The sequence below is a fragment of the Phyllostomus discolor genome, chromosome 2, assembly GCF_004126475.2.
Source record: "Phyllostomus discolor isolate MPI-MPIP mPhyDis1 chromosome 2, mPhyDis1.pri.v3, whole genome shotgun sequence".
Lineage (NCBI taxonomy): Eukaryota > Metazoa > Chordata > Mammalia > Chiroptera > Phyllostomidae > Phyllostomus > Phyllostomus discolor.
Window position 1 is genome coordinate 112,152,285 of NC_040904.2, and position 26,869 is coordinate 112,179,153.

Genomic DNA, 26,869 nt, shown 5'->3' on the forward strand with positions numbered 1-26,869 from the left:
AATTCATGATGTACTCTATGGTCAGAACACCCATTCCAGGCAGCATGTATAGAACAGTCTCTGCGTTTCCACTCCAGTGTTGTTAGACTCCACAACACTGGAATCCTTGTGTGCAGGGTTAAATGAATTGGGCTTAAGAGAAACCCACTGTGGACTGCTATCACTACAGAAAGACTTCTTCCTGTTTAAGATACCTCTAACTCACAGGAATTCCGGAGGGTGGGCAACCCTTACAAATTATTCTGGAGAACAGATGCTAGGAAGTCTCTTTTGAGATTTATCATCCTGTTGTGTTCTAGAAGCAATTAGAGCTCATTGATCCTTTTTACTCTTTCTTTAGTTTCCAGCTGTTCTTCTGATTTTTCTCGTGACCCTGGATGATCCTTTTCTTTTTGGACTAGCCTTGGGGTATGGAATTGAGGGATGGAGGATGGGGCTGCCCACCTGTGCTTTGTTACATTGGCATAAGTGTCCTGTTTGTGACAGAGCACTTGAAGCCAGTGGTACCTGATTTGATTACAGAAATCATGTAATCAAATAACATGATTTTTTCTATAAGTGAAAATACTTGTTTCATATATTATCACAACAGTGATTCTTAGCTTTAGTTTGCAACACCTAGGATGTCTCTAATCTCAAGTTATAATCTCCAAAGTTTCCTTGTTGAAAAGAAAGAGTAAAGGATATAAATGTAACAAAGTTGGCCATACATTAATAATTATTGAAATTGGGTGATGGGTACATGGAGATTCAGTATATAATTTTCTTGTATAAATGATTGAAATTTTCCTTAATAAAAAGTGAATAAACAAAAAAGTCATACTTTAATACAACACTAACCAATAACTAAAATTTATAGGGCAGTAAACCACGTGTCAGGCACTTTTGAACTGATTGATATGAATTAATTCACTTAATTCTCCCAGTAACCCTATAAATTAAGTACCATTCTTAGCTCCATGTTAAAGATAGCAAAGCTGAGGCATAGAATGGTAACTTGCCAAAGTCACATAGCTTGTAAAATTTTAAATATGAGTAACTAGATGTAAATATGTCAGTAATTACAGATGAATAGCTAAGATGTAGATTATCCACATGAATATAACTATTTATTCAACGAAAGAATGTGTGCTATATGCCAGATGCTGAAGATGCTTTGAACAGATGCACAAAATTCCCATCTCCTGGAGCTTCCACCCTAATGGGGAGGAGTTAATGAACATGTGAACAAGTAAGATGTTTGCAGATAATGATAAGTCCTATGGAGAAAGTAAGACAAGTATAAGCAGAAAGTGAAAGAAGGGGGGGGCTGCTTTAATGAGAATGGTTAGGAAATAGCTCACCTATCAGAATGAGCAAAAATATGTGATTAATAATAATTGTACTCTAGAAGGTAGCTCTTTGAAACATGTAGTTGTTTTCTGCCTTAATTGTAACAAAAGAAGAAATTTAATTGGTCTGTTCTGATGTGCGTTAGTGCATGAAGATTTCTCAGAAACAAGTATACCATGACAGCTGGTAAATGAAGTCACAGAGCTGAGGACACCTTCCTAAAAAGCTGCGGCTTGTTTGATTTATCAAAATTGAAGACCCAGTTTTAGTTTCAAAAATTATTTTTGAGGAACAATGGAAAAACTTCCTCACCTACAACCACCCCCTATTTCACTTCTTCAAAAAAGTGTGTAACAATCTTTTCATCTCACTATTGTAAAGAAGGGTTTGAGAATGGAAATGGTAAGTGTAACCTACTCAATTTTCCTTTCTCATTTTCATAATAGTAAAAATGAAGGGAAAGAGACACATTTACAGTTTTCTCATTGGCTCTTAAGGTTTTTCCAGAGAAAAGAAATATAATTATTAAGTTTACAAGTGAATTTGCATGAAAGAGTGTTTTCAAAATTGTGCGCACTGATATGATAACAGCACTAGTAGCCATGTGCTTGTGGGCTATGTTTTTTTGATTGCATGTTTGGCATTCAAGTGATTTTTCTGTATGTTGGGTAGATACCTGTTGACTGACCAAAACAGGATGCGAAGTGTCAATGACATCATGCCCATGATTGGTGCTCGATTTTATACTCAATTGGATGCTGCTCAAATGAGAAATGATGTCATAGAGGAGGACCTTGCAAAGGTAAAGAGTGCATTTAAGAGCCTGTATATAGGCTTGCATCTGTGTGTACAAATAAATATAAAGCATAGTAATTATTACACTGAATATAGTGCATAGTTGGCTCAGATGGTTTGCAGATATTTTTGCCCTCACTGAATGCTTAACATTTTGATTTTTTATGTGGCACTTGTTCTTTTTGTTCATGGCCTTGCTATAGTGATGTGACATAATCTTGATTTTTTATTTAATGTGAATTATGTTAACAATTCTTAAAAAAGGCCAGCTGCATAATCTTGAGTATTACTGCTAAGTGACATGGACACATTGTGTTTAAAAGTATAATCAAAAGGTTGGAATATTAGGGTCTGTTGCTTAAAGGTTATGTTGGTGCAGGATACCAGTTTTTGTAAACTTTTGCTTTTATATTCAGTTAGCTGGAACATTAATATTCTGTCTCTTTTTAAAATGTTTTATAGGAAGTTCAAAATGGAAGACTGTTTAGGCTTCTAGCAAAATTGGGAACAATCAATGAGAGGCCGGAGTAAGGATTTACAGTATTTTACAACACTTTTTCAATCAAGGGCATGATTTTGCATAATAAAAATGAGTATACCTTACCCTTACTGGTTTTATTTGGAAAAAAAAAACTCAGGCGAAGTGACCTTAAGCCTACTGTTAGTCATTAGGGTACTGTCTTTTAATCATAGCCTAGGCATGGTGGTCCTTAAGGATTTCGCACACATATGTACCTAAAAAAAAATACACTGTGTTAGATCTCCAGTGTGGTTTGCACATGAGTGAACATTCTATGATGATCAGTAGTACTACCTTTACCCTGACTCCTTTTTGAATTCTGGTCAATTCAGTTTACCTGTCGAAAGTAGAGATTTCAAAAATCTCTCATTGTTGTATGTCTTTTATCTTCTAATAAAGCACATTATTTATAGCTGTCATATCAGTGACAGTGGAAAAGCATCACCATCTTACATTATTTGTCATGTAGTTCTGCCTCATTTGTAAGTTAACCATTTGTTCAAGAAAGAAGCAGAACTGATGTTTGAACTGCATAACTGTCAAAGACAGAGAGCAGTGTCAGAGCTGTTGTGACTATAGTGTCAGCTACAGATCAGGAGTGTCACCTCTGTCACAGAGATAGATAAATGTCATTGCTTGAGGGTTTTTTTTTTTACCACAGAATTCAGGTCCACTTATCTTTCTTCAAAATTAAAAGACTCAATTAGTATTTTCCCTAAGAATTTTTCTAAATGAAGAGAATATGACTATATGCTGAACTATTTTTTAGATACTTTTATGTTTCTCTTGGCATTTATCTCTTTATTTTTAAATGGATTCTTACAGTACTTTTTCTTGCTTTTGTTCACTATTTAACTCACCTAGTGATTTTGTCTTGTGAAAGATGCTTTATCTTTCATACTCCTTCCCATTAACTGAAAACACACACTCCCATAAATGTTAAGTTTTGATTCAGTGTTAGTTATTATAATAAGATAAATCTAAATAGCTGTATCACATACTAAATCATAACTATTTTTCTTTTGTGTTTTGTTTCTCAATTTTTGTTTTTATAACATTAATGAGTATCTTACATAAAAAACTACTAAGCAAATGAAAAACTGTTACTGCCAGTCCATTCCAAACTCCCTGCCAGAGTTCTAAAACACCTTTCCATATGGTCAGAATTAGGTAACCTACCAATTCCTTTGTTTTCTCCCCCTTAGAGAAGTTGCCCTTGGAGCCTCTGTCCTGTTCCTATCTGGGGTGGTTGAGATTTAAGCCTGCTCACATTCACACTTTCGAAACTGGAGCTTCCCTTTACTTTTATTCTGGGAGTTTTCATTGTCTCTCCCTTTATGTTGGATATCCTGCTTCTTGCTCTTTTTCTTGGTTTAGTCTTTTTTGGTTTGATGTAGCACATCCTCCTGTAGCTTCCTGAGAAAGGTGAGTTTTTTTTGTTTTTGCAAGTTTGAGAATATCTTTATTCTACTTTCATACTTTATTGGGTATAAAATTCTAGATTGTCCTCAGAAAATTCTTTTTTTGTTAATTAAGTCTTTTGAATAGACTTAATTAACAATGGACACATTTTTTTTAAAAAAGTAGGAAAGGGTTTACAGTAAAAATAATAAAATCTCTCCTTTTATACCTAATATACCCAGTCTCCCCAATTTCTCCCACCAACCTTTATTAGTTTCTTATATATACTTCCGAGGGTTTTACTATGTCTTCTCACTCCCCCCCCACCCAAACTCCTACCTGCACCTGTCAATTATCAATATATATAGATTGTAAACCATACAGTTGCTTTTTTTGTATATTGCTGCTTTTCTCAAAATAATACATTTTAGAAATCATTTTGTTCAGATATATTTAGTGTACCGCAAACACTGTTGTCAGTGGTTTACAAAAATGACCTAACATAAGCCTCATAACGACCCTGTGACGCAGGTGCTGTTAGTGTTCGCATTTAACAGAGAATTGAGGCATAGAAAGGTGACTACCTTGTCCAGGCTCACATAATTAGTAAGTATATGAGCCAGTTTTGAATCCAGGCATTATGGTTCCAGAGTCTGTGCTCTTAGCCAAGTATGCTGTTCTTCGTCATAATTTATGGCCATTTAACATAGTCCATTCTATGGATGCACTGTTTCTCCAGTTCCTTATTGATGGGCATTTGGGTGGTTTTCCATCTTTGCTAGTATAAACAGTGCTGCAGAAGACTGGCTCTACTTCATGTTGTGAGCATGAATATAGGCCCAGTGGTGATTGTTAGGTTAGTGGGAATGTCACTGTAATTTATTATCACAAAAGGGTTTATAATGTATGAGGGTCTTTCACCAACAATACTTTTTTTAAACTTGCAGATTTTTGCCAACCCGGTAGGTGCAGTTTTATTTTGTTTTTATTCTTAATGGGCATGTTGCCTGTTTTTTATATTTTTGATTCATTTGTGTTCTTCTGTGTCGGTTCATTTCTTTTTCTCATTTTTATTTTCAGTTGGATTGTCTTTTTTTGAGAATAGGAGCTAGAGAGACTTTTCGTGATTTTTTTCTTTTAGGTGTTTCATCTTTCTTTTGACTCTGCTTATTTTTTTTCCATATTAAAATTTTTATATATACTTGGGATGTAGGATGTAAGGTATGTATGAGTCCCAGAAAACTACCCAGTGATCCAAAAGCTATCTTATTGAGTAACTTAGCTTTCCTTCAGTGGTTTTAAGGCAGTATCTTTCACATTCTTTTAATTTTTGACATTTTAAAAAGTAGTAGTATTCTTTCTTACGTCCATTTTATTTTGTGTTGTTTTTGCTGTTTTCCTAAAACTGCTTAATGTTCTGTATAAATTGTATAATCAGCTTATTTTAGTTTATAAAAAAATCAGTAAACCTGATGGCATTTTTTAGAGGATGACATGTCAGGTTTATTAATAACTTTAAGGAATATCTGTGTTTTTATATGTCAAGTTCTTTTAACCAAGGTAGTGTCATGTCACTGTATTGGCTGACTTCTGCTTTCTTTGGTGTTTAAGTTGTTCTTTATATAGTTACAGCACACCAAGCTTATTCTTAGGTGTTTTTTCTTGTTGCCATTATAAATGGGAGTTTTTCCTTCATTCTGTTTTCTATACTGCTTATCAATGTACATGAAAATTACAGATTTCTATAAATTTTTTACCCTATTAATAACCTTACAGATTCTCTTGGGTTTCCTAGCATATAGTCATATATTCAAATATTCTTAGTTATATTTACTCCTTTTTAAATTCTATAACTTTAATTCCTCTTGAGTGATTGTGTTACCTAGTACTTCTAGTAGGACATAGCTGACTAATAGTAATGCTAGTTTTATTCAGAATTTGAGGTATTGATCCATTGTCTTTTAACTTCCAGACAGATTTAAAGCGATTTTCTTTCCAAATCCTTCCCCTCCCCCCATACTTTTAGGGTCTTTATCACTGACGTTCAAGAATTCACATAGATATGCCTTTGTGTGTATAACTTCTTCTCTTTCTGGAATTCCTGTTGTTCAGATGTTACATTTTGTAACTGATTTTCTAATATTCTCTTCTATTTTTTGTATCATATCTTTTTGTTCTGCTTGCTAGGCAATTATCTCGACTTATTTTGTCTAAAATGAAAGGTTTTTCTAATCCTTGAATTTTTTAATTTCTGCTATCATATTTCTAATTTTCAAGAACTTTCTGCTCTCTGAGACTGTCAGAGATTTTTGGTTTTAAGTTTTATTCTGTTCCCTTCAGTATTTCATAGGAAACAAGAATTTGCTTTGTTTTGTTTTTTTCCACAAAGCATTTCTGATGCTTGGTTGTCCATTTGTATTAAAAATGAGGCCCTAAAAAGCTAATGGGAAACTCCTTGTGGGGGCAGAAATTGTGACACAAGCAGAGTGTGTGATGCTGTTAGGTATGACTTTTATTTGTTTTTGTTAGACTCCCCAATGTCAGTATTTCCGTTGGGCAGGTCAACAGCTCCAGAAAAGAATCTTCCAACCTTCTGTCTGTAGTATAAACTCCATAAGCCAAGCTTTGGGAAGCTAGGGAGGGGAAAAGTGTAGGTCGAATAGTCTCACCCACTGCTCCTCAGCTCCTGTGTTGCCTGGCATACCAGAGACTGGAGATTCTTCTGTTTGCCCTGTTTAGAAGATTTCTGGTGGGGACAGGGATGAAAAATGAGTTATCTGTTTGCTGTGTGTGGGACTTTTTATCATTCTGCTATTTTCAGCCTCAGTTCACACTGGCACTTTTAGCGATACCTAATGACGTCAGTCCCTGAGCCTTACTGTTCTGGCTGGCTTCTTGTGATCTTTCCTCTTCAATCCCCTCTTAAGCATTGGAGTTCAGTTTTGTTCAGTTCTGCTGAGTCATACCTGTCTGCCTTCTACCTTCCAAATTTCTGTGACAGTTTTTTTGTCTGCTATTGTTGCTTATGATCCCTTTGTCCTTGTGTGTTTGTACCCTTTTAAAGATATTTGTTGTTGATTTGGTGACGGTTTGAAAGGGAACAGAGGTAAATGGGTATGTTGAATCAATTTTAATTGGAAGTCCCTGGAATGATGTTTGCGAAGCATGAGTGTAAGTGTATTTAACCATGTGCTGGGCTCCCCCCTTGTTCTTAGAATGCAGAGTAATGTTTTAACATGGCCAAGGCTGCACAGTCTGACCTCTTTCTTATTCTTGCTTCAGTTCTGCCTTTTTCCTTTTAATTTTCTCCTCCTTGCCTTTATTCTCTAACGCTCTCTTTGTACTCCTTTTTTCTCTAAGTCTTTTCTCGCCCATTCCCATTCAACCACACTGACCTTTCGTTATGTTTCTTAAGTGCTTCATGCTGTGTCCGTTGCAATATTGATCATTTCTGTCTGTACTATATCTCTTTTTCTTAATCAGATTATTTAGATGCAGTTACAACTTTCTTTGGTTATTTGGATGTCTGCTTTCACTACTAGACCATAAGTTTCAAAGGTCACTGAAATCAAACCTGGTAATCTGGTCAGTTCTCAATTTTTTGCAGCACACTTTCACCTCATCATGTGAGACTAGGAAACCAGTAAGCACATGCCTCACTATCTCTGCTCTGTAACCTGACGGTGGGAGGGGGGAAAAGATAACCCCTTTAACCAAATTCTCACCTAAAGTATCTTTTATAACCTAAGGATATCTGAACCCATTTCTTTCTCCCCCATTTTATCTAATGGTAGGAGCTTAAATAAGGAAGTGATTCTAAAATAGGGTTATGTATGGGGTGATGACCCTTGAGAATTAGAAGCTGGTATTCAAATACTTGCATGTTAAATGAGATTATTTTTAAAATATAAGTCTGGGCAATATTAGCATAAAATATGAAAAAAAATTTCAGCCTTCCTATAACTTGTGGAGGATTAAAAAGAACTACACAGAACCCCTTTATTTATTGGAGAAAATAAAATAAAGCTAGTTTTGAGTCTGAAGAATAAACATACAGTCATGTGGCATATAGCATGAGTTATTGAGGTAAAGTATTACCTTCTCCAGGTTTCAGAAGGATCCTACCTGGTCAGAGACTGGAGACCGTTATCTGTTGAAACTCTTTAGGGATCATCTTTTTCATCAAGTGACAGAAGCAGGTGCTCCTTGGATTGACCTCAGTCATATCATTTCTTGTCTTAACAAGGTAATTTGTATCTGGATTTTTAAGACATAATGCTATCTATAGTTTGTGCAGTTGCATTTCGTACTAATACTGAGAGACTTAAGAAATTAAATGTACTCTACTATAGTCTATAAGACATTAAGTTTTAGATGTCTCTACTTAATTTTTAGGACAGGAGTTTTTAAACACCTAAATACATAATATTTTTTATTGTAGTAATGCCACAAAATGACTGCCTCTCCAACCCAATTATACTGTATTTTATTTACATGTTATTTTGTTATACCAAATAAAACGAGTGGGAAAACAGCAAAATAATTCTTTCTGTGTTTAAGTATTTTTAAATTGTTGAATTCCTTTCTTCTAAGTCATTCTGAGTAATGTTGACTGTCCTGCATGTTAAAAGTTCATTGTTGACTATGGATATACTAATCAAGTAGTATAATTGTAAAAACACAGTACTGGGAATGTCAGTAGGCCCAGCTGTTATAAATGGGGAATTAGGTGAAAGGTATATAATGTACTTGAGAGGCAAACTGTGTGTTTCTGAAAGGGCTGAAAGTGATATAATTTACAGAGGAAAGAAGAAATCCTTTTTCCTTATGGATTATGTAGAATTACAGAGCTTAGAATGGGTCTCCAGAAGTAAATCCTAGCCTTTGTATAGGTTTATTATATCTAAATCAGGGGTTGACAGATTGTGGCCCATGAACCAGATCCATTCGATGGCCTGTTTTTTTATAGTCTGGACACAAAAATAGTTTTTACATTTATAAGAGATTGTTAAAACAAAAAAATAAGGGATATGTAACACAGACTGTATGTGGCCCTGAAATTTAAAGCATTTACTAATGGACCTTTACAGAAAACACGTGCTGCCTCTTGGTCTCAACTGTCCCTAAATGATAAGCACTAGGAGAGAAAAGTACCTGCTGTCACATGAGTTAAAACTGTTAACATAAGAGAGGGGACCCCCCAAAATGGAATTTATTTGTAAAAATATGTGTTTATTCTTAACATGTTTGAACCTCAGTCACCTTCAAAGTACTTTCCATTTGATGCAATACACCTATTGAGACGCTTTGTCCACTGCTCAAAACAGTTTTTGAACTTGTCAATTTTGATGCCTTTTTAGTGCTTCTTCCATTTTTGCTTTCACCTCTTCCACACTGGCAAAACGTTTCCCTTTGAGGACTTTTTCTCATCCCAGGCAACAAAAAAAAAGTCTCTCACGGAGAGATCAGGTGAAGGGTGGGGGTGACAGGGGTCCTGCCATTTTTGTTCAAAAACTACTGAATACCTCAGTGAGGTGTGGGCAAGTGTGCTCATAAATCACCCATCATGATATGGACACAAACAGGTTGAAAGAGTCTTCAAAATTCACTGAAGCTGAACGCAGCCTCTCACAATGCCAGCTGTCACACTGATACAGATGGGTTCCTAGAGCACTCACTTAATGGGGGAAGCCTGTACTACAAGGGGCCCACCCTCCAGTAGCTAACCCAGGTTTTGTGGGGTACACCCCTCATACAGTATGTTAACCCTCCAGGGAAACTACCATGGTGTTTTGTTTTTAAGCACTGCTTTGTCTTGTTTAAACCTTAAAACTCTTCAGAGAGTATTGTCAGTTACCTACAATAAGACAACATAATACTTATGTACGATACCGTTGAACTAATCCAGTATGATTTATATATTCATTTGCCCTTTTCCCTTAGTGGGAAAACGTTTTTCTTCATCAATGAGTGGAGAAGAATTCTACCAGATTTTTTAAAAAGGTATCCATAATATCAAAACACCAGTAACTAAAACTGCGTAAAAATCAAACAAACAAACAGATAAATAAATTAAGCTGTAACTAGAAAAAACACTGGTACATAGATATGATGGAATAAGGTTGGGCCAGATATCATAAGAGAATAATTTTTTCATTATTGATTGGTTGATTTGAGAGAGAGAGAGAGAGAAACATTGATTTGTTATTCCACTTATTTGTGCATTCATTGGTTAATTCTTGTATGTGTCCTGACTGGGGATTGAATCTGCAACCTTACCCTATCTGGACAACACTCTGTAACCAATTGAGCTACTGAGTCAGGGCGAGAGAACATTTTTTAATGAATATTAAGATAATTGAAAATTTGAAGAGTCCTGGCTGGTGTAGCACAGTGGATTGAGCGCCAGATTGCGAAGTAGGGGGTCATGGGTTTGATTCCCAGTCAGGGCATGTGCCTGGGTTACAGACTCCGTCCCCAGTGAGGGGTGTACGAGAGGCAGCTACACATTGATGTTTTTTCTCTCTCTCTCTTTCTCCCTCCCTTCCCCTTCTCTCTAAAAAATAAAGTCTTTTTAAAAAGAAAAGATAATTCTATTTCATTTTATAAAATAAGAGTATAGTAGATAAGATCTATCCCAAATCTGAAAGTGTAACAATTTTAAAATTTGAAAAAGAGACTAATAAATTAAAAAGGAGAAATTGCCATATAGATATATAAATATCAAAATTTAACATAGCTCATTTTGGTGAAGATAATGAGTGAAATTAACTGGAAAATGATTTGAGAGTTTTAGTCAGATTAGTTTTAAATATATTTTAATGAATTAATAAAAAAAGGAAAAGCGAACATTGAAAACTAAGAAAAATAAAATTAAGACTATAACAAGGTAAGTTAGTTGCTGGATTAAGGATTAGTATTTACACTATAGGGACTTCATTAAAATACTGCTGCTGAATCCTTACAGATCAGTGTGTAAAGACCGCAAACTGGCACGTACCCAAGTGGAAATAACAACAGAGAATGTATGAAAGCATTTGGTAATGTAATAACATTGTAAACTAAAACAGCAAGGCACTTATTTGATGTGGTGTTGCTGTTAAATTGATACAACTTATAAATCGGTGTCTGATATCTTTTGGAAAGCTATTTGTATGTATAAGCTGTAAAATTACTCATATTTTCTGATTCATTGTACTTTTAAGTTTCCTAAGGAAATAATTTGATAGAAAAATTAAATAGATGAATATGTTCATCACACTGTAATTCATGAAACAAAATGGGGGGTGTTGGGAATAATTAAATTGTGGAATATAATGCAGTCTAATAGAAAAAGCATGAGAGATGGGAGAAACATAGGGTAGCATTTGTGTGAAAGCATCTGAGCTGAAAAGTGTGTGCCTGCTGATTAGTGATATGAAATATTTATGTGTCTCTAGAAGTGAATTTGACAAAAATTTTAAATTGTTTATCATCATTGCAAATGTCCTAAACTAGATAAAGTAGATAATCTTCTATATGCTGTCAACTCCGTATTTTATGTATCTGTTTCAGTTAGATGCTGGTGTGCCAGAAAAAATAAGCCTCATTTCCAGAGATGAGAAGAGTGTACTTGTGGTGACTTACAGTGATTTAAAGCGCTGCTTTGAAAATACTTTTCAAGAACTGATTGCAGCTGCCAATGGGCAGTTGTAGTATTTGCTAACAGCACGCAGGACATGGCTGAGAAACTTAACCAATAGTGAATTGCACTACAGCTGAACTGTCTTCATCATCTCATTTCGTATCTGGGAAACAAACAGAAGATGAACAAAGCTGCTTGCATTTCAGTCAGGTACACTGTTGGCTTGAAAGGAAGAATGTTTCAATCATCCTAGAGCTGTGGCTGCCATTGGGGCCATATCTGTGAAGAATTTATTTTAGATTAAGGAGCACCAGTAGTCAAATGATACTCCAGCTTTGGTTTTTTCCATTTGTATCTGCACTAATTTTAATTTTTTAAAGACTTTTTTCTGATCTTTGAACTTTTGCCACATTGTATACTTATTTAGGGAATTTATTTGCAAGGACATTTTTGGGAAATGATGTTGAGCAGCAGTTGTCACTGAGGGTTGCAGAATTTGCTCTTTCAGGGATGGGTTGCCCTTTATAATGTAATGGACCAGGTAAATAATTTCATAGCAGTTCAGTATAGCGCATAGTTCTTGTAAGGGTATTGTATGCAAGCTCTCCATGCCACCCACTGTTAGTTCAGATTGAGATTGGGGGGGGGGGGGTGTTTTGTTTTTTAAAACACACAAGGAGAAATATCAGTGAATTGTTGGATATGAATTTCCCTATCATTTGATTTAAGTCCTTTCTGTAAGGATTGGATGAACAGTAACGGAAGGAGCACATAGAGCTCTGCTCCAAATTCAGCCAGAGCCTTGTGTGAAAAAGGTGTTTCCCTGCTAGTCAGATACATTTACATTTATGCAGTCTTTTTTAAATAGAAAAACATATATTGTGTTAAAGGCCTGAAGTTCAGGAGTATATTGCTTTAGCTTCTTTCCAGTTTGCTTTTTTTTGTATAAAGTTCTGTTCTTTGAACTACAGCTTTATTATGGTACTTTACACTGGATACAGACACAGAGACACTGTTCAGAAGATGAACTAAAACACAGCAGTGGTCTGGCATCAAGAGCTTTCTGAATTACAACCTGAATCTGGAGGGATAACAATCTGCTGTGCCTTTGCAGTCACTGCTTAGCCCAAAGTAATAGTACTTTTGATAATAACTATGTGGGATATTCCTGAGTAAGTCAATCTCAAAAATTGGAATTTTCCTCCTCTTACTTTTCTTAATATTTAGACGTGCAGTTGTCGCCAAACTTGGGTATTCATGGAATTTCTAGTTAATGAAATACTTATACTTTGATACAGAAGACTGCCAAATACATAGAATTTTCTTAAAAAACAGTAATGAAGACTATATCCTTTCCCAGCACTGAATGTTTTACTAGCACTGGGTGCTCACCATGCAACTATGAAGAAAATGTGGAAACTCAAGAGATCAGGAAAGACTTCCAAGCACTTGCAACTGATGTTATGGTCTTCAATTTTAATAATTATACATATTTGTAGTTTTCAGAGAAGTTTTTAATATTTCTCTGTCCACTTTTTATAAGCTTTAAAATGATTTTCTCTGCCTTGAGATTTGGATCAAGAAAAAGCACCTCTCTTCACCTGAAAGCTTTGAAGACTAGAGACACGCTTCTCATGTTGTAACGAGTGCGTTTGCGTCCACATGCGGTAGCATCAGTTGTGAAAAAGGAAATCAGTGATTGCATTTGATCTGGACGGATTTTAAAAGAACATAATGTTCACTACTCAAAGGATAAATAACATTTGCCACCATGACGTTCTTTTATGTAAAAGGAACAGGAACTTGGAGACATTAACATGCAAAAGTCTTTTATCATTAGCTCATGTATTTGAGGAAGAGCAGCTGTCTTTTTATATGTTTTTTGACAAATCATATTGTAATTCTTTTGTACAAAAAAGAACTACTTGTATTCTAGAAGAAATATGAAATGCTTAATTTATAAGCGGGCTGGAGATTTTTTCCAATATTGTTTTCTTTGAAAATGAAAGGGGATCATCTATTTTAGTTTTGGGATCTGGGGACTTTTGGAAAATTTAATTTGTGGACCAATGTTTTACAAAAGCTAAGGAAGGGCAGGGGTAAAATAGGGCTTGAATTTCTCATTCTGTATAGACCAGCAAACTTCCCTCTGCAAGGCAGGTTCAAATCACAAACCCAAGAATGTTTGTGTCGTAAATGCTAGTTTGCTTCAGCCCCTAGTAACCTCAGGACTTGGTTTGAATATAAAAGGTAGACAGCTGATATGTTTTCATGAGTAAATATCATCAGCCTGAAAACAGTTGGTATCAGGTAATAACATATTTTTTTAAGCCTTGTTTTATATTTATTTTTCATTCAGTTTTTACTGGGAATGGTTTTCAATAGAACTCTTACTTCTGCTTAGGTGTTTTTTGGGGGAGCCCTCTTTTCCATAGTGTAATTCCATTTAAGAGGTTGTCTAAAAAAAGTTAAGTCTTTTCAATTAATAGGAAGATTTTAATATCTGAAAAAAGTCAAGTAAAGGATATAAACTTTCCATTCCTTCCTGTTATGATAGATAATAAAAAGCACAGAAAGGACAACCCTTAATCATGTAGCATTGGGCCATTTCAATTTTTTGTACCTATTTTAAGTTTCTGTTAGTGTATTTACTTTATTGTAAATATTTTTGAGGGTACCTTTGTATTTTGCTTTTGACCTTGGTTCTGTGATTTGGATGTCAACAACTTCCCTGAAAAGCACCAGTATGTTAAGTTCTAATGTCATGATCCCAATATGAGTTATTCATCCTTAGTCCTGTTTTCAGTCTCTATGTGTACAGCAGTATTTTTAATAAAGAGTTACAGAGAGAAACTTGTCTTTTGTTGTTGTTGTTACCAGTTTATTTAACAAGATGATTTGTTGAATGATAGGAATTTAAAAGGGTATTTACTTCCTGTTCTGGAGGAATTTTGGTCTTTGGATGAAATGGTGGCAGATTTATTGATTTATCAAATATTTATGAAATACCTTCTGGGATGTGTTCTAGGCACTCAACATGCAAATATGAAATACTTATTATTCACAAAATTTATCATTGTGCCCAAACATGTCTATATACTACATGGCTTACAGTGAAATTTAGGAGAGAAGACCTACTGTGTGAATGGATGGGAATGATACATAACTAGTCTTTTCAGTGCTTAATTTACTGCATAGGTTAAGGGTGTCTCTCCCCCCTGGTCTTTCAGAAGCATTTTTCAGAAGGTAAGGATAGATAAAAAAAATACAACATTTGTTGGATCTGGGTACTCAGTGTTTATTGTGGGTTTTTCTTTTTTTCTGTATGTTTGAAATGAAAAGTTGAAAAAAATACAGAATGCAAAGTGATAAGAGACTTTAGGCATAGGTGCAAAGTAACTAGAATAATGAAGGAGGGGTTATTTTCAGCTGAAGGAACCGGTGAGTTGTTTTTAGGAATTCAAAGAAGGAAGAGAGTAAGTATAGAAGGTGTTTTATGTAGAAGGATCTTGAAAAAAAATCCATGGAATCAGATACAAAATAAAATGGACCATTGTGGGTTCATGGAGAAGAAGGGAAACTAGTCTGCCTAGAATTGAGGAGGTGTTTAGGGATCTTTAAGGTTTAAATTTCTTAGGAGAAAACATTAAAAATACTGTTTATGTTAGGCCAGTGTTACATCTGATACACTCTGGCAAGTGGAGATACAAATACAAATACTTTATTGTTTTCATCTTCTGTGAAACCAGTGGTTTTTTTTCCTTCCACCTTTAGCAAGTAGACATATGCATAAAATAATCCTTCTATGTAAATGTGATGGGAGGAGAGGTGAGGAATGAGAATTTAAAATTGCATGTCCTTAATTATTTCAAACAGCATGGATAGTGGTTAAGAAACAAGCTTAATTATTCTAGTAGGAAGAAGACAAAGTATGTAGTACGTTAGAGGAACTAATGGTTACGAAAAGAAAAGTAGAGGATGTGGATGGGGTGCCTGATTTAGCAAACATAAATATAGAAACCAAAGTTGAGTTTGAGTTTTAGATAATTTCTTATGTCTCGTATATTGCATGGGACATAGTTATGTTAAAAACTGGTCATCCTGTGTTTAATCTTGCAGCTCCAGATGGGGGGAATGTGCTGGTGGTGATAGAATTTCCAGTGGGAGGACTTACATGGTAGCCTCTCCGAGAAGGACTTAAAATGAAGCAAATGAGCCAGCAGTCATGCAGGTATCAGAGGGGAGGAGTTCCAGGTACGGAGGTGTGCCAGGAGTATTTGAAGGGTGGCAGGAAGTCCATGTGGCTAGAATCCAGTGAGTCAGAAATGAAGACAGAGGTAATGAGGATAGTGTCTTGTAGATGATTTTAAGACCATTTTGTCCTTTACTCTCAGGGAAAGGGGAAGCTGCAGGAGAATTTGGAGCAGAATAGTGTGATAGGACACTTAAAAAGGATCACTTTGGCCTCTGGTTAGGAAACTCTTGCACTATTTCAAGTGAAAGATGGTGGGGACCTGGGTAGGGCAACAGCAGTAAAAGTGGTGTGAAGTGAATGGATTCTGATTATATGTAGAGCCCACAGGATATTCTGATTTATTGGATGTGAAGGAAGAGGGAAGTCTGGAGCATCGTACTGAGTTGACAGAGGCTGTTGTAGAAACAAAGGGTTGGTGGGGTAGGAGGCAGGGATGGATGGGGAAGTGAGGAAAGACAATTAGGAGTTTGGTCTGGGGCCTGTTAACTTTAAGATGTTTAGTACACATTGTTCTGGTTTGGTAATAAGCAACTCCAAATTTAATGGCAAAAAACAACCATCTTTTTTTATTCTCAGGGGTTCTGTGGGTCAGCAATTTGGGCAGGGCATAGCTGGATGGCTTCTCTATTTTATTATGTTTGGCGCCTCAGCTGGGAAATCATCTGATCTTGCACCTGAACTGAATTCCTTGAAGGCTGGCCCAGCTGGGGGCTGTCAGTGAAAGCACCTGCTATGGCCTCTTCATGTGGCTTAGGCTCATCACACATGGGCACTGGGTCTCTCTAATGGGAGCTCTCAGAGAATGACTATACCAAAGGATTGTGGAAAATGCATGATTTTTTTTTTTTATCCTCACCCAAGGACATCCTTACTGACTTTAGAGAGAGGAGAAGGGAGGGAGAGACACATCAATTGGTTGCCTATTTTATATGCCCCAACCAGGACCAAACCTGCAACCTACATATGTTCCTTGAGTGGGAATTGAAACCACAAGCTTTTGGTTTATGGGATGATACTCCAACCAACTGAGCCAACCTTCCAGGGCACGTGATTTTTTTTTTTTTTTTCTTACTAGGCTTCTGAGTCGTATAGTGTCCCTCCTGCCACATTCTGTTGATTACAAGTGAGTCATAAAGCCAGGTCTGATTCTGGGGGAAAGGAGTTGAACGGGGAAATGGCAAGCGCACATTGCCAAAGGTCATGTGGGATTCGGGAGCCATTGTTGCAGATCTTCAGGAATGTTTTCTCTTCAGGAACGCCTGCCACGGCATCCAGAAGAGATGTCAACTTAGCACTTGCATACACATGACTTTGGAGTTTAGAGCTGAGATGTAGTTCACATGTGCAATTTATAAGTCATGGTCATACTGGTGGAGGTGATGAAAGGAGTTAATGTAGACCAAGAAAAGGTCCATGGGCAGAGCTCTGGGGTAACTGGAGCAATGTTCAAAGGTCAGAGAAGAGAAAACCAGTAAGAGAAACATCAGTGACCAGTGAGTTAGGGCAAAAAAACCCAAAAAACAAAAAACAAAACCCAACCAATGTGATGTCTTGGGATCTAAGTAAAAACGTGTCAGGTTGTTGATGGGTCAAGAAAGACTGTGGCTGAAAATGGGCCATTAGGTTAAGCAGTCTGGAGGCCACCAATAACCTGGTGGAACAGCTTCAGTGAGTGTGACAGCAAACACTGGTCTCAGGGAGATTTAAAGTGCCTGGGGGGTGAGGAATAGAAACAAGGAGTATAACCAATTCTTTCAAGGAGTACCGCTGTGAAGAGGAATAGAGAAATGAGGTGGCTGCCGGAAGGGAAAGCATAGATGTACGGTTTTTGTTCTGAATATAAGAGATGATTCAGTGGGAAAGGGAAACACTGGTGGGGGTAAGGGAGTGGTGAATTGCCGGAGCAGTGCCCTTGTGTAGATGAGAGCAAGTAAGGGGTCGGGTGCCCCAGCAGGCGTTTTGAGTTGGCTGTCCAGAGGGAAGGCAGAGTAGAGTGTGAGCACAGATGCTGTAGGAGGGTAGATGTGATGGTGGGATTTTGAAGTTCTCCTTTGATTAATCCAATTTTCCCATTGACATGAAGGCTTTGCTAATCCAAGGGGGGACCCCAAAACTGGGCGGCTTCGAAAATTAAGTGAGTTTTTCCTTCTAAAGCACTTAGAATAGTTGCTGGCACATAAAGTTAATATTTTTTAGCCTGAGATTAAGCTCCTACTCCTTTTAAAATGGGATTCTAAAGATAATCTTTTATTGAAGAATAGCATACACAAATTTGCAAATAAGCATATAGTTCATTGGATTATCACAAAGTAAACACACTCAGCTCAAGAGATAGAACGTTAGTGGCATCCACTTGGTTTTTGGTTTGTTTTTTTTTTTCTTTCTTAAATGTCTTCAGCTCAAAAAAATAGAAAGCTAGTCATCCTTGTGTCGGAGTGTCATCCCATAAACCAAGATATTTTTGAAAGATATTTTTGAAAAATTCCCTGGCCTGTGAAATCCCCAAATCTGGTAATATATTTAACACCAAGGACTCTAATAAACCTTAACGGGCCATCCTTCTGCTGGAGGAAATTTTAAAAAATCAATTCCCAAATGAACTGTTAAGTTTCCAGAGTCGTGAGAAAATTTCTAACCCATGACATGAGACCCGTTCCTCGAGCATTCTTCAGATCATTTCCCTAGATGAGTGACTTTACTCTTATGTTATGAAAGCCACTGATATTTCTCAAGACTTAGATATTTGAAGATAAAATGCCTCTTGCCCCCTTTAGTTAACCACATATTTACTGAGATTAGTCATTTATCCCTTTAATTTATACTGTTTACCTTTGTCCCTAAGAAAGCAGGTCTGTTTTCCCTTACAGCATCTCTCCAAACCAGTCTCCTGTGTATTAGGAAGGTGATGATTATGAGCAGTTCCTCAGACAGTGTATCAATCACTTTTTCTATGTTGACAGTGATTGTCTGAATTGTTTATTTTTCTTACTAGGATTTCACCCACAAAACAAAATTGTAGAATACTTAGCTGGTGTACTTTCTTTGTCTCAAATACCATTATTTTGTTTGGTTTCCTGCACACAACCTCAAATACGATACACAACTGTGTGCAGGCATGCACACATACACCCTATAATTATGGTAATTGTTTATTAGCTGAAAATTAATGTTTGGAAAAGCCTGCCTCTTTTTAAATTGAGGGCACTTTCATCTGCAGCCAGCACTCAGCCTGTACATTTTAATTGTGGTCTTAGTCATTTTAGTGTTTCCTGGGCAGTCTGCCTAGTTTGATTTGATTTGATTGTTAAGAGCAGCTGTTTTGCCGTGTCGAGAGAAGGCTCTTCACCCCGTCTAGCAGTGCTCGAGTTACCTTTCTTGTGGTGTGTTTAGTGATTTGTATTTAAAGAGACCTTCCTGAACCCCAGCTCCCCATCCCTGGGGAAACCTGTGACTCCTGTTGTTCTCTTTTCTAAGCAAGTCAGGAAGAAAATACTTAGACGATTTTGGGAGTTAACTTTATTATGTGAAGATAGTATACAAAATACATTCATATTGACTAGAGAGATAGGACCAAATCATATATCTATCTGCAGCATAATTGTTGGTTTATATAAAAGTAACTTTAAAATTCCAGTTTCCTTAAATAGTTCTGCACAAAACACACACACACACACACACATATATACATTTAATTACTACCATGTCAGTCAAAAGATGCATTCATCCTTTAGTCAACTAAAAGGGGCTGGCAAATGTTTATTTTATGCTTGACATTCTTACAGGCTAGGGAACAGGGCAGAGCTAGAAGACCTAAGGAACATTTTCCAGGATTTGGACAAACACGTTAGTTGCACGGGCTCCAACTAAGGTCTGAGCATCGTTTCTTAGACTGACTAGACCAGCACTTCCCCGCGTTTTGTCCCCTTCTGCCCGTGCTGCTACACGCGTGCTCTCTCTCCAATCCTGCAAGAAACACTGCTGTGGCCTGTCAGTGCCGACCCTGCCTGTCGGGACAGACGACCCTCATGACGCCATCGGTTGGATAGTGCTGTAGTTTTCGGTGCTGCTTCAGTGAACTTGTCTGTGGCGAGCACTGTGCAACTTCATACAGCACACGTTACTGCAAGCTGCCATTTTCCTTCCTTTGTCCAGACTCCAGATGGGAACCTTTTTTGACAGATGAACTTGCAGGCTACACACTCAAGTCTTTCAAGAAACTGAATTAACATATGATACATTGTTTTCTATTGGTAAGATGGTATTATTAAGGTTTCAGTGATTAAAAATGAGATGATTGGAATCAGGACCTCATACATAGCTAAGGTTTTACTTGATTTTCACTAATTGCTGGATCCTTATCTGATTTGAAAAAATGAGAAAATTGATTGCGGTCGTCTTTATCCTCCCCATGTTTAACCTCCTCTTGGTTTCCTGGTTTACACTGTCACCGGTTGTCACAGGTGCTTTTGTGCAGGTGATGTTTGGACTTGGCTGTTGGCGGACAGGCCGACCCAGTGCTCTGCTGGCTGGAGGCGCCCGCAGCAGAGCTACCGTCGGAGCAGCCACTGTCTCACTAGGGATGTGACGAATTCCATCTCTTCGTACAAAGAACCTTAAAACCAGACTGACAACGGGAAGGATTCTTCCACTACTTACATTTCGGGTTCTAGAATTAAGTTACATGAATCAAGGGAACCACATCTTCTCTACTGGAAGCAGCAATTTGCTGTTGCCTCTCCAGCTGTGACTGGCTCCAAGTGCCCTGAATACTGAGCATCAAACAGAACAGAACCATCCGGGAGGCCAGGGCCCTCAGACCATGGAAGAGCAGGCACCCTGCACACCCGGTTCCCTGTTTCCATCCTCCTCAGACCAAGGCGAGGTCCAAAGCAGATGAAGAGAGGCTTTTCTCCTGTTGATGGCTGATTAATATCCTGAGTCCTGATTCTAGAAATATCTTACGTATCACCTCTGTTCTCAAGCAGCATAAAGTGCTTAATAAACCTTGGTAAATGCTCTAACACATCTTCCCAGGAGAAAAACTGGACAGTGGAATCCCCGTGAAATTTAAAAAAGAAAAACAAAACCATGATTGACTTCTATCCTTTGGGTCCCAATTGTTTCTGTGAGTTGGTTTGGTTGGTAGAGAGAGGGGCTTTCACTCTGCCTTGTCTTTTTCACTCCTATCCTAGTTTTGATATAGAGAAAGCCTCCACAAGACTGCATTTTCATTCTCCTCAGCTTCCTTTTACAACTAACTGTACAAAACAGGCTAATACAAAACACTGAGGTAAGTGTCTTGACTATACATTAACACTCAAAATAGACTCCAACAATATTCTCTAAAATGGGGCCTTAAGCCCACCAGAGACGCTCCCTAACAGACGAGAGACGTTCCCGTGAGGTTACTGTGAGCTCTATGCTGCACACCCTGATCTAATATGCCGACTGGGCTAGCTCAGTGAGTATTCAGTGTGTCTTGATCGAGGGGCCAGTAGTATGGGCTCAGCTCTGAGTACCACCCTCAGTGCTAGAAGTAAAAAATGTGCCATATACAGGAATGGACAAAGAACTAGTCCTCTAGCTGATGTTATAAAATTTGCTTTCTTGTCCCCCAAAATGTTTGCTCTTTCCTTGCCTCCCAGAATGAGGAAAGGTGCCCTCTTTCTGCAAACCCCAGGCTGGGCTCTCAAATGGGACAGGTCAGGTCAGGGCTTTGGGAGCCACTGGAGGGGCCTTGCAGGAAGCCCTCACCTCTTTCTTGTGGTCCAGCTCAAACTCTCCTTTCTCACACCCTGTCCTCTGTTTCTCTCTTCTGCATTTCTCCCTTCCTTCCCCTTGCACGGCATGTCTGCCGAAGGACCCAGAGGCATCGCTCCAGCCAGCTTGGTTCCAGGGCTGCAGCAGCTGGCCAGCCTCCTGTGCTGGGTGTCTTCTGAGTCATCCATGCCCTCCCATCTGCGGGAAGGAGCAGGGACTCTCTGGGCTTAAACAGTTTTCTCGAGCACGCTGAGTAATGTGAGAGTGTAGCAGTAGTGGCCTTCACTTGTCACCATTACTCTCTCTATCTGGGGTTATATTCTTGTTAGTCAGAAAAAAAGCACTATTAAAAATCACATAAAGCATGTGGCCCCTGTGGAAAGGTAGAGGTGTAAATGTATATGTGTATAATACTGGCAAAAGCTCATTTTCTCAGGGTATAAATACACATGTGGCTGTGGAAATCAGGCTGTGTGTCACACTTCAGACGGGGGGTGTGGAGTATAGGACCACCGACTTGTAGTCAGGGGGAGGAGAGCAGCACAAGACCTTGTCCAGCTCGGAGTCATCAGAGGCGAACCTGCGCGTGCCTTTGCTGATGCGCCCACAGCCCGAGTTGCGGAAAGTAGGCCTGGTGAGGTCAGAAAGCCCCGACTCCTTACTCTTGCTGGTTACTCTCATGCTAAAGAAAAAAAGAAAATCATCAAATGTACAAATTCAGTTTCTTGAAATCACACTGATGTCTTCTCTTTCTTAATGTGTCATTTGCTCAAATTGTCCTAGAGTTGATGGCTGTTGAATCCCATTTCAGACTCAGGTGAGGTTCTCTGTCCTGCAGGGCACACCACCTCTCTACCAGCTGCCTGTCACCAGGCAGAAGGATGCGCCCTGCTGGCTGGGGTTGCAATATGTGATGAGATCATGCAAAACTATAAATCCAGCAGGAAAGTAACTCCCAAGACTTGGGGATAGCTCTCCTCCACTCTTGGTTCAATTAGCTTCTGGGGTAGGCTAGAAAATGCTCCCCAAAGTACTGATGTCAAGTTCCTGGGATCTGTGACTAGTACCTTATATGGCAAGTGATGTGACTAAGCTGAGAATCTTCAGAGAAGGAGCTTATCCTGAATTATCTAGGTGGGCCCAAAATACAATCACCTGCATCCTTATAAAAGAGGCAGGGAGGGAGATTCACAACCAGAGACAGGAGGAGGTGATGTGAAGGTGAAGCAGAGAAACATGGCCACAAGTCAAAGACTGCCAGGGGCCACCAGGAGCTGGGGGAGGCAAGAGATGAATTCTCCCCCATAGCTTCCAACGCCTTGATCTGCAAGAGAATACATTTCTCATCTTAAGCCCACCACGTTGGTGGTAATTTGTTACGGTAGTCTCAAGAAACTAACAGAGCTTCATACAAAAAGATTAGCACAGTTGCTTCCTTGTCATGTTTGCATTCTAGGAAACTGTATGTCACTGACAAGTCTCAATAGTGACAAGCTTGCTTCTGGGCTCTACATGTTAACATCCAGTTTAAGCAGACACGCAGGAAGAAAAGCTCTGCTTCCATGTTTGTTCAGCGGTTTTCTCTCATGGCTGGGATGAAGATGAAAGGGCCTGTGCACCGCCACTCGGTTGGGCGGGCTCTGGCCTAGCTCGCCCAGCATTTGCCCTGTGTTCCGTATTCTCCATTTTACTTAATGGTGTTCCTTCCTTTAGGAAGATCTAGATAAACATGGTTGCACATTTGCTACGGTGTTCCAAAGGAGGAGACAACAGACCATGGTATCCTACACTTCCCCCCACCCCTCGTGGCTCCCCCATCTGTCGTCCTCTGAAGACATCAGGAAGGCACTCGATTCTGGTGCTGTTACCGTGCTCATGGGAGAAGCAAACAGATGTGCAGAGGTTTGCCTGAACGTGTTCCCCTCCAACAGAGTTGTGGCCAGTGAGCTCTGTGGACTGCGTCACCGAGCGGCATTAGTCACTCTCCTTTGATTTAGATCAGGGCCGGCAAACACACCTGTTTGTTTGTGGGCTGGCCCCCCGTTTGGTTTTGCTTTTGATTTAAATGACAGCTTTGTCGATATGTGATTGGCATACTATACAATTCCCCTATATAAAGTGTACAATGGTTTTTAGTATATTCACAGATGGCACAACCATAAGCACACTCAATTTTAGAAGATTTTTGTCATCGCCCCCAAACCCATACAGACCCGGAGGTGTACCCTGCCACCCTCCCCCTGCAGCCTGGACCACTGCTGAGCCGCTTCCCATCATGATAGAGTTGCCCCTCCTGGGCATTTCCTATGAACGGACTCATTCAATAGGTGGTATTCTATGACTGGCTTCCCTCACTTAACAATGTTTTCAGGGTTCATCCATGTTGTAGTGTGTGTCAGTACTTCATACTTAAAAAAGTATTCTATTGTTTGTGCTATTACAATTGTCCCAATTTTTCCACTTTTGTCCCCTTCCATCCAGCACCCCCCACAGTACTTCAGACTTTGTATTGCCAAATGATACTCTGTTGTATGGATATGCTGCACTTCATTTATTCATTCATGAATTGATGGGCATCAGGATGGTTTCTTCTTTTGGTTATTATGAGAAATGCTGCTACAAACACTTGTGTACATGGCTTTCATTTATGTTGGGTGTGGGAGTGGAATGGCCGGGTCACAGAGTGACTCCACTGAACGTTTTGAGGAACCGCTTGATTGCTTTCTGCAGCGGCTGCACCGTTCACATTCCCACCAGCACTGCACAAGGGTTCCCATTGCTCCACACCGCCTCCAAGAGACTTTTTGATTCTAGCCATCCTAGTTGTGTGAAGTACTGTCTCATTGTGGATTTGATTTGCATGTTCCTGATGACTACTGATGCTAAGCATCTTTTCATGTGCTCCTTGGCTAGGGCCGCCTGCCTGTTTTTGAAGTTTATTGGAATACAGCCACACCTCTTTGCTTATATATTGTCAGGGCTGCTTTTAGATTGCGGGTGGCAGAGTGGAGTCTTTGTTTACCCTCTGGCCCTTGAGAAAGAGTCTGCTGACCTCTGACTTCGATGAAAGAGGAGCAGGTTCTGCCTGTGGGTGAGATGGGCAGGCACTGAAACCAGGAAAGGATGGAATGCCTGCCAGGGCCAGTGGAGTACAAAGCAAGGGCTGAAGTAATTCTGAGAGTAGTTGTTGCTGGCCCCAGTATGTAAGGAGAAATGCCAGGATCAAACAGGAAGCAAGTCTTCCTTCGAAGGGCTGGATTCTCAGGGTGGCCTGTTTTAGGGTTGGGAAATAGCACTGCACTGTGACCCTTCTTGCACAAATGCCGCTGGCCCTGGGCATAACGATGGGTGTGACTTCTCTCCCTGCCCCACAGCATGTCTGATGCCTGCTCTGTTCACAGTTGGGCAGATTGGGCAGTTCCTGGGGCACTGTGTTTGGTGTGTTTGGACTGCCTGTCTTTGCTGGAAATTTCTGCATATTCTCTCTTCTTAAACCAGTTTTTCTTTCCAGGGCTTAGTGCTCTTATGTCTGATTTTATGTCCTCCTCCTTGCCCTTCTGAGGGAAAAAAACATTTTTCAGTACTGCCTGAACGCTATGGTTCAGGAGGACAAGTGGCTCTCAAATATCCCCATTAAACCATTTTTTCAGCATTTTTCTTCACTCCCTCAACCCCCATCAACAGATCATAGGAAAGACACCCAGCTTCCTTACTCAGTCTTCAGTGAGGCCTTGGGTTTGCTCTCAGTCCAGGTGAAGCGCTTCAGCAAAGGGGAGGCCAGCAGAGTGCCACCATCCAGCCGATAATCCTGGTGGGAAGAAAGACAGAGGTGATGTAACGGTGCAGCCAAGGGTGGGGCCCAAATAGGGATTTGTAACAGGATCCAGAACTCAAGGTGTCCAGGAAATATTAGAAATATATATATATGATGTCCTCACCCCCACAAGTCTGAGCTGGGGAAAGGGACACATGGAGCAGCACCATTGAAAGCTGTTTTGCATAGCAACAGCTTTGCAGCTAACCTCTGGCATGGTCATTTAACATATCTATAGCCTTTAACTGGCTTCAGGGATATGTTAAACAGCTGTAGCCAGGCTTTGAGCCAGGGGAATGGAAGTGACTTCCATCCAAGATGTAACTGGGGGGCAGCTCCCCTTGCTTACAGCACCGGGGTGAGAGCTTGGAGATGATTGGGTCCATGCCATGGGGCCACACCTGCCCCAGCAGATTCACTGGTAGCCCAGTGAAGCTGGAAGAATAGGGGAATGCTGGTGGGTATAACTGATCGTAGGAGAAGTCGGAAATGGGACTGCAGAGGAAGACTCGTGCTGGGATTTAAACCCAGGTGCAGCAGCCATACCAGGGAAAGCCATGAGGCTTTGGCAGAGTGGGGACCCTGCGGCTTTGGGGTGCTCCCTTTTGCCACATGGCTTAGGCAGCAGGAGAGACTTTGCCTGGGAGAAAAGGGGTGAAAGGACTCTTGATAGTGGGCCATGAGAAGGTGCCACATGGTTTGGGACTAACTGGAGATTGTGGCGGTGACAGAGCTGATGGTGCCAGGAGCTCAAATCACAGACGTCTACTTCTTTTCCTGAGATATGATACCCCAGACTAGGGCAGAGGGAGAAGGAAGGACTGTGTGCATCTGTATTCTAAAGGACTTTAGTGTTTTAATGAAGACATTAAGTCATTACTCTTAAGTCTGTATAGCTTTAAATAAAAATCCTTTCCTTTTCACAAATCTCTGGCATTGAGAGATGTCTTTCCTCTGGCAGCAGGTGTAGCAAACCTAGTGTGGGGGAAACCCACAGTTGCCCGGAGAAAAAGGGGGGTCCTTTTGGTAATAGTATATTGTACATCCCTCCCCCCGGTTTTGTTCTGTAACAGTTACACTTCTTGTTTGACCCAGGGTGTCCACACTAGATTTGGGGGGAATAGGAGGATGCACTTCTAAAGTCATTCCAGACTACATTCTCACCTTCCACAACCCCTGCCCATTAAAACAAAGCAGTCTCCATATTGGTAAGTCTAAACCTTGTCAGTTGCAAGAAATGCCTATTCCCAGTGGCTTTGAGGCCCTTCCTGATGGTAGAAAAAAATAAAATGGGAAACTGTAGATAACAGAAGAGCATTTTTCATAGGAAACTTTTATGCAAATTATAAATATACAAGGTATGTATGG

The 26,869-nt window shown here is 39.4% G+C and overlaps 2 protein-coding genes across 10 annotated transcripts in view; one reads left to right on the plus strand and one right to left on the minus strand.

The window, feature by feature from the left end:
* The window catches only part of PAN3 (poly(A) specific ribonuclease subunit PAN3), a 136,714-nt gene extending 122,184 nt beyond the window's left edge, over nucleotides 1–14,530 (plus strand). For 3 of the 8 annotated variants that reach the window (XM_036018355.1, XM_036018356.1, XM_028504596.2), the window contains 4 exons: nucleotides 2,005–2,134; nucleotides 2,590–2,654; nucleotides 8,156–8,294; nucleotides 11,603–14,530. In XM_036018355.1, coding sequence (XP_035874248.1) covers nucleotides 2,005–2,134; nucleotides 2,590–2,654; nucleotides 8,156–8,294; nucleotides 11,603–11,743 — 475 coding nt within the window. In that variant the 3' untranslated portion in view covers nucleotides 11,744–14,530. Of the gene's footprint in view, nucleotides 1–340; nucleotides 724–2,004; nucleotides 2,135–2,589; nucleotides 2,655–8,155; nucleotides 8,295–11,602 lie in introns of those variants that run through there. The other 5 variants (XM_036018354.1, XM_036018357.1, XR_004901420.1 and 2 more) reach the window with 4 other exon arrangements.
* A 4,898-nt stretch (nucleotides 14,531–19,428) lies between these two features.
* FLT1 (fms related receptor tyrosine kinase 1) overlaps nucleotides 19,429–26,869 on the minus strand; it is a 188,294-nt gene continuing 180,853 nt past the window's right edge. For both annotated transcript variants that reach the window (XM_036018359.1, XM_036018360.1), the window contains exons 30-31: nucleotides 25,401–25,495; nucleotides 19,429–22,369 (exon numbers count right to left, since the gene is read on the minus strand). In XM_036018359.1, the coding sequence (XP_035874252.1) occupies nucleotides 22,171–22,369; nucleotides 25,401–25,495 (294 nt within the window). In that variant the 3' untranslated portion in view covers nucleotides 19,429–22,170. The remainder of the gene's footprint in view (nucleotides 22,370–25,400; nucleotides 25,496–26,869) is intronic.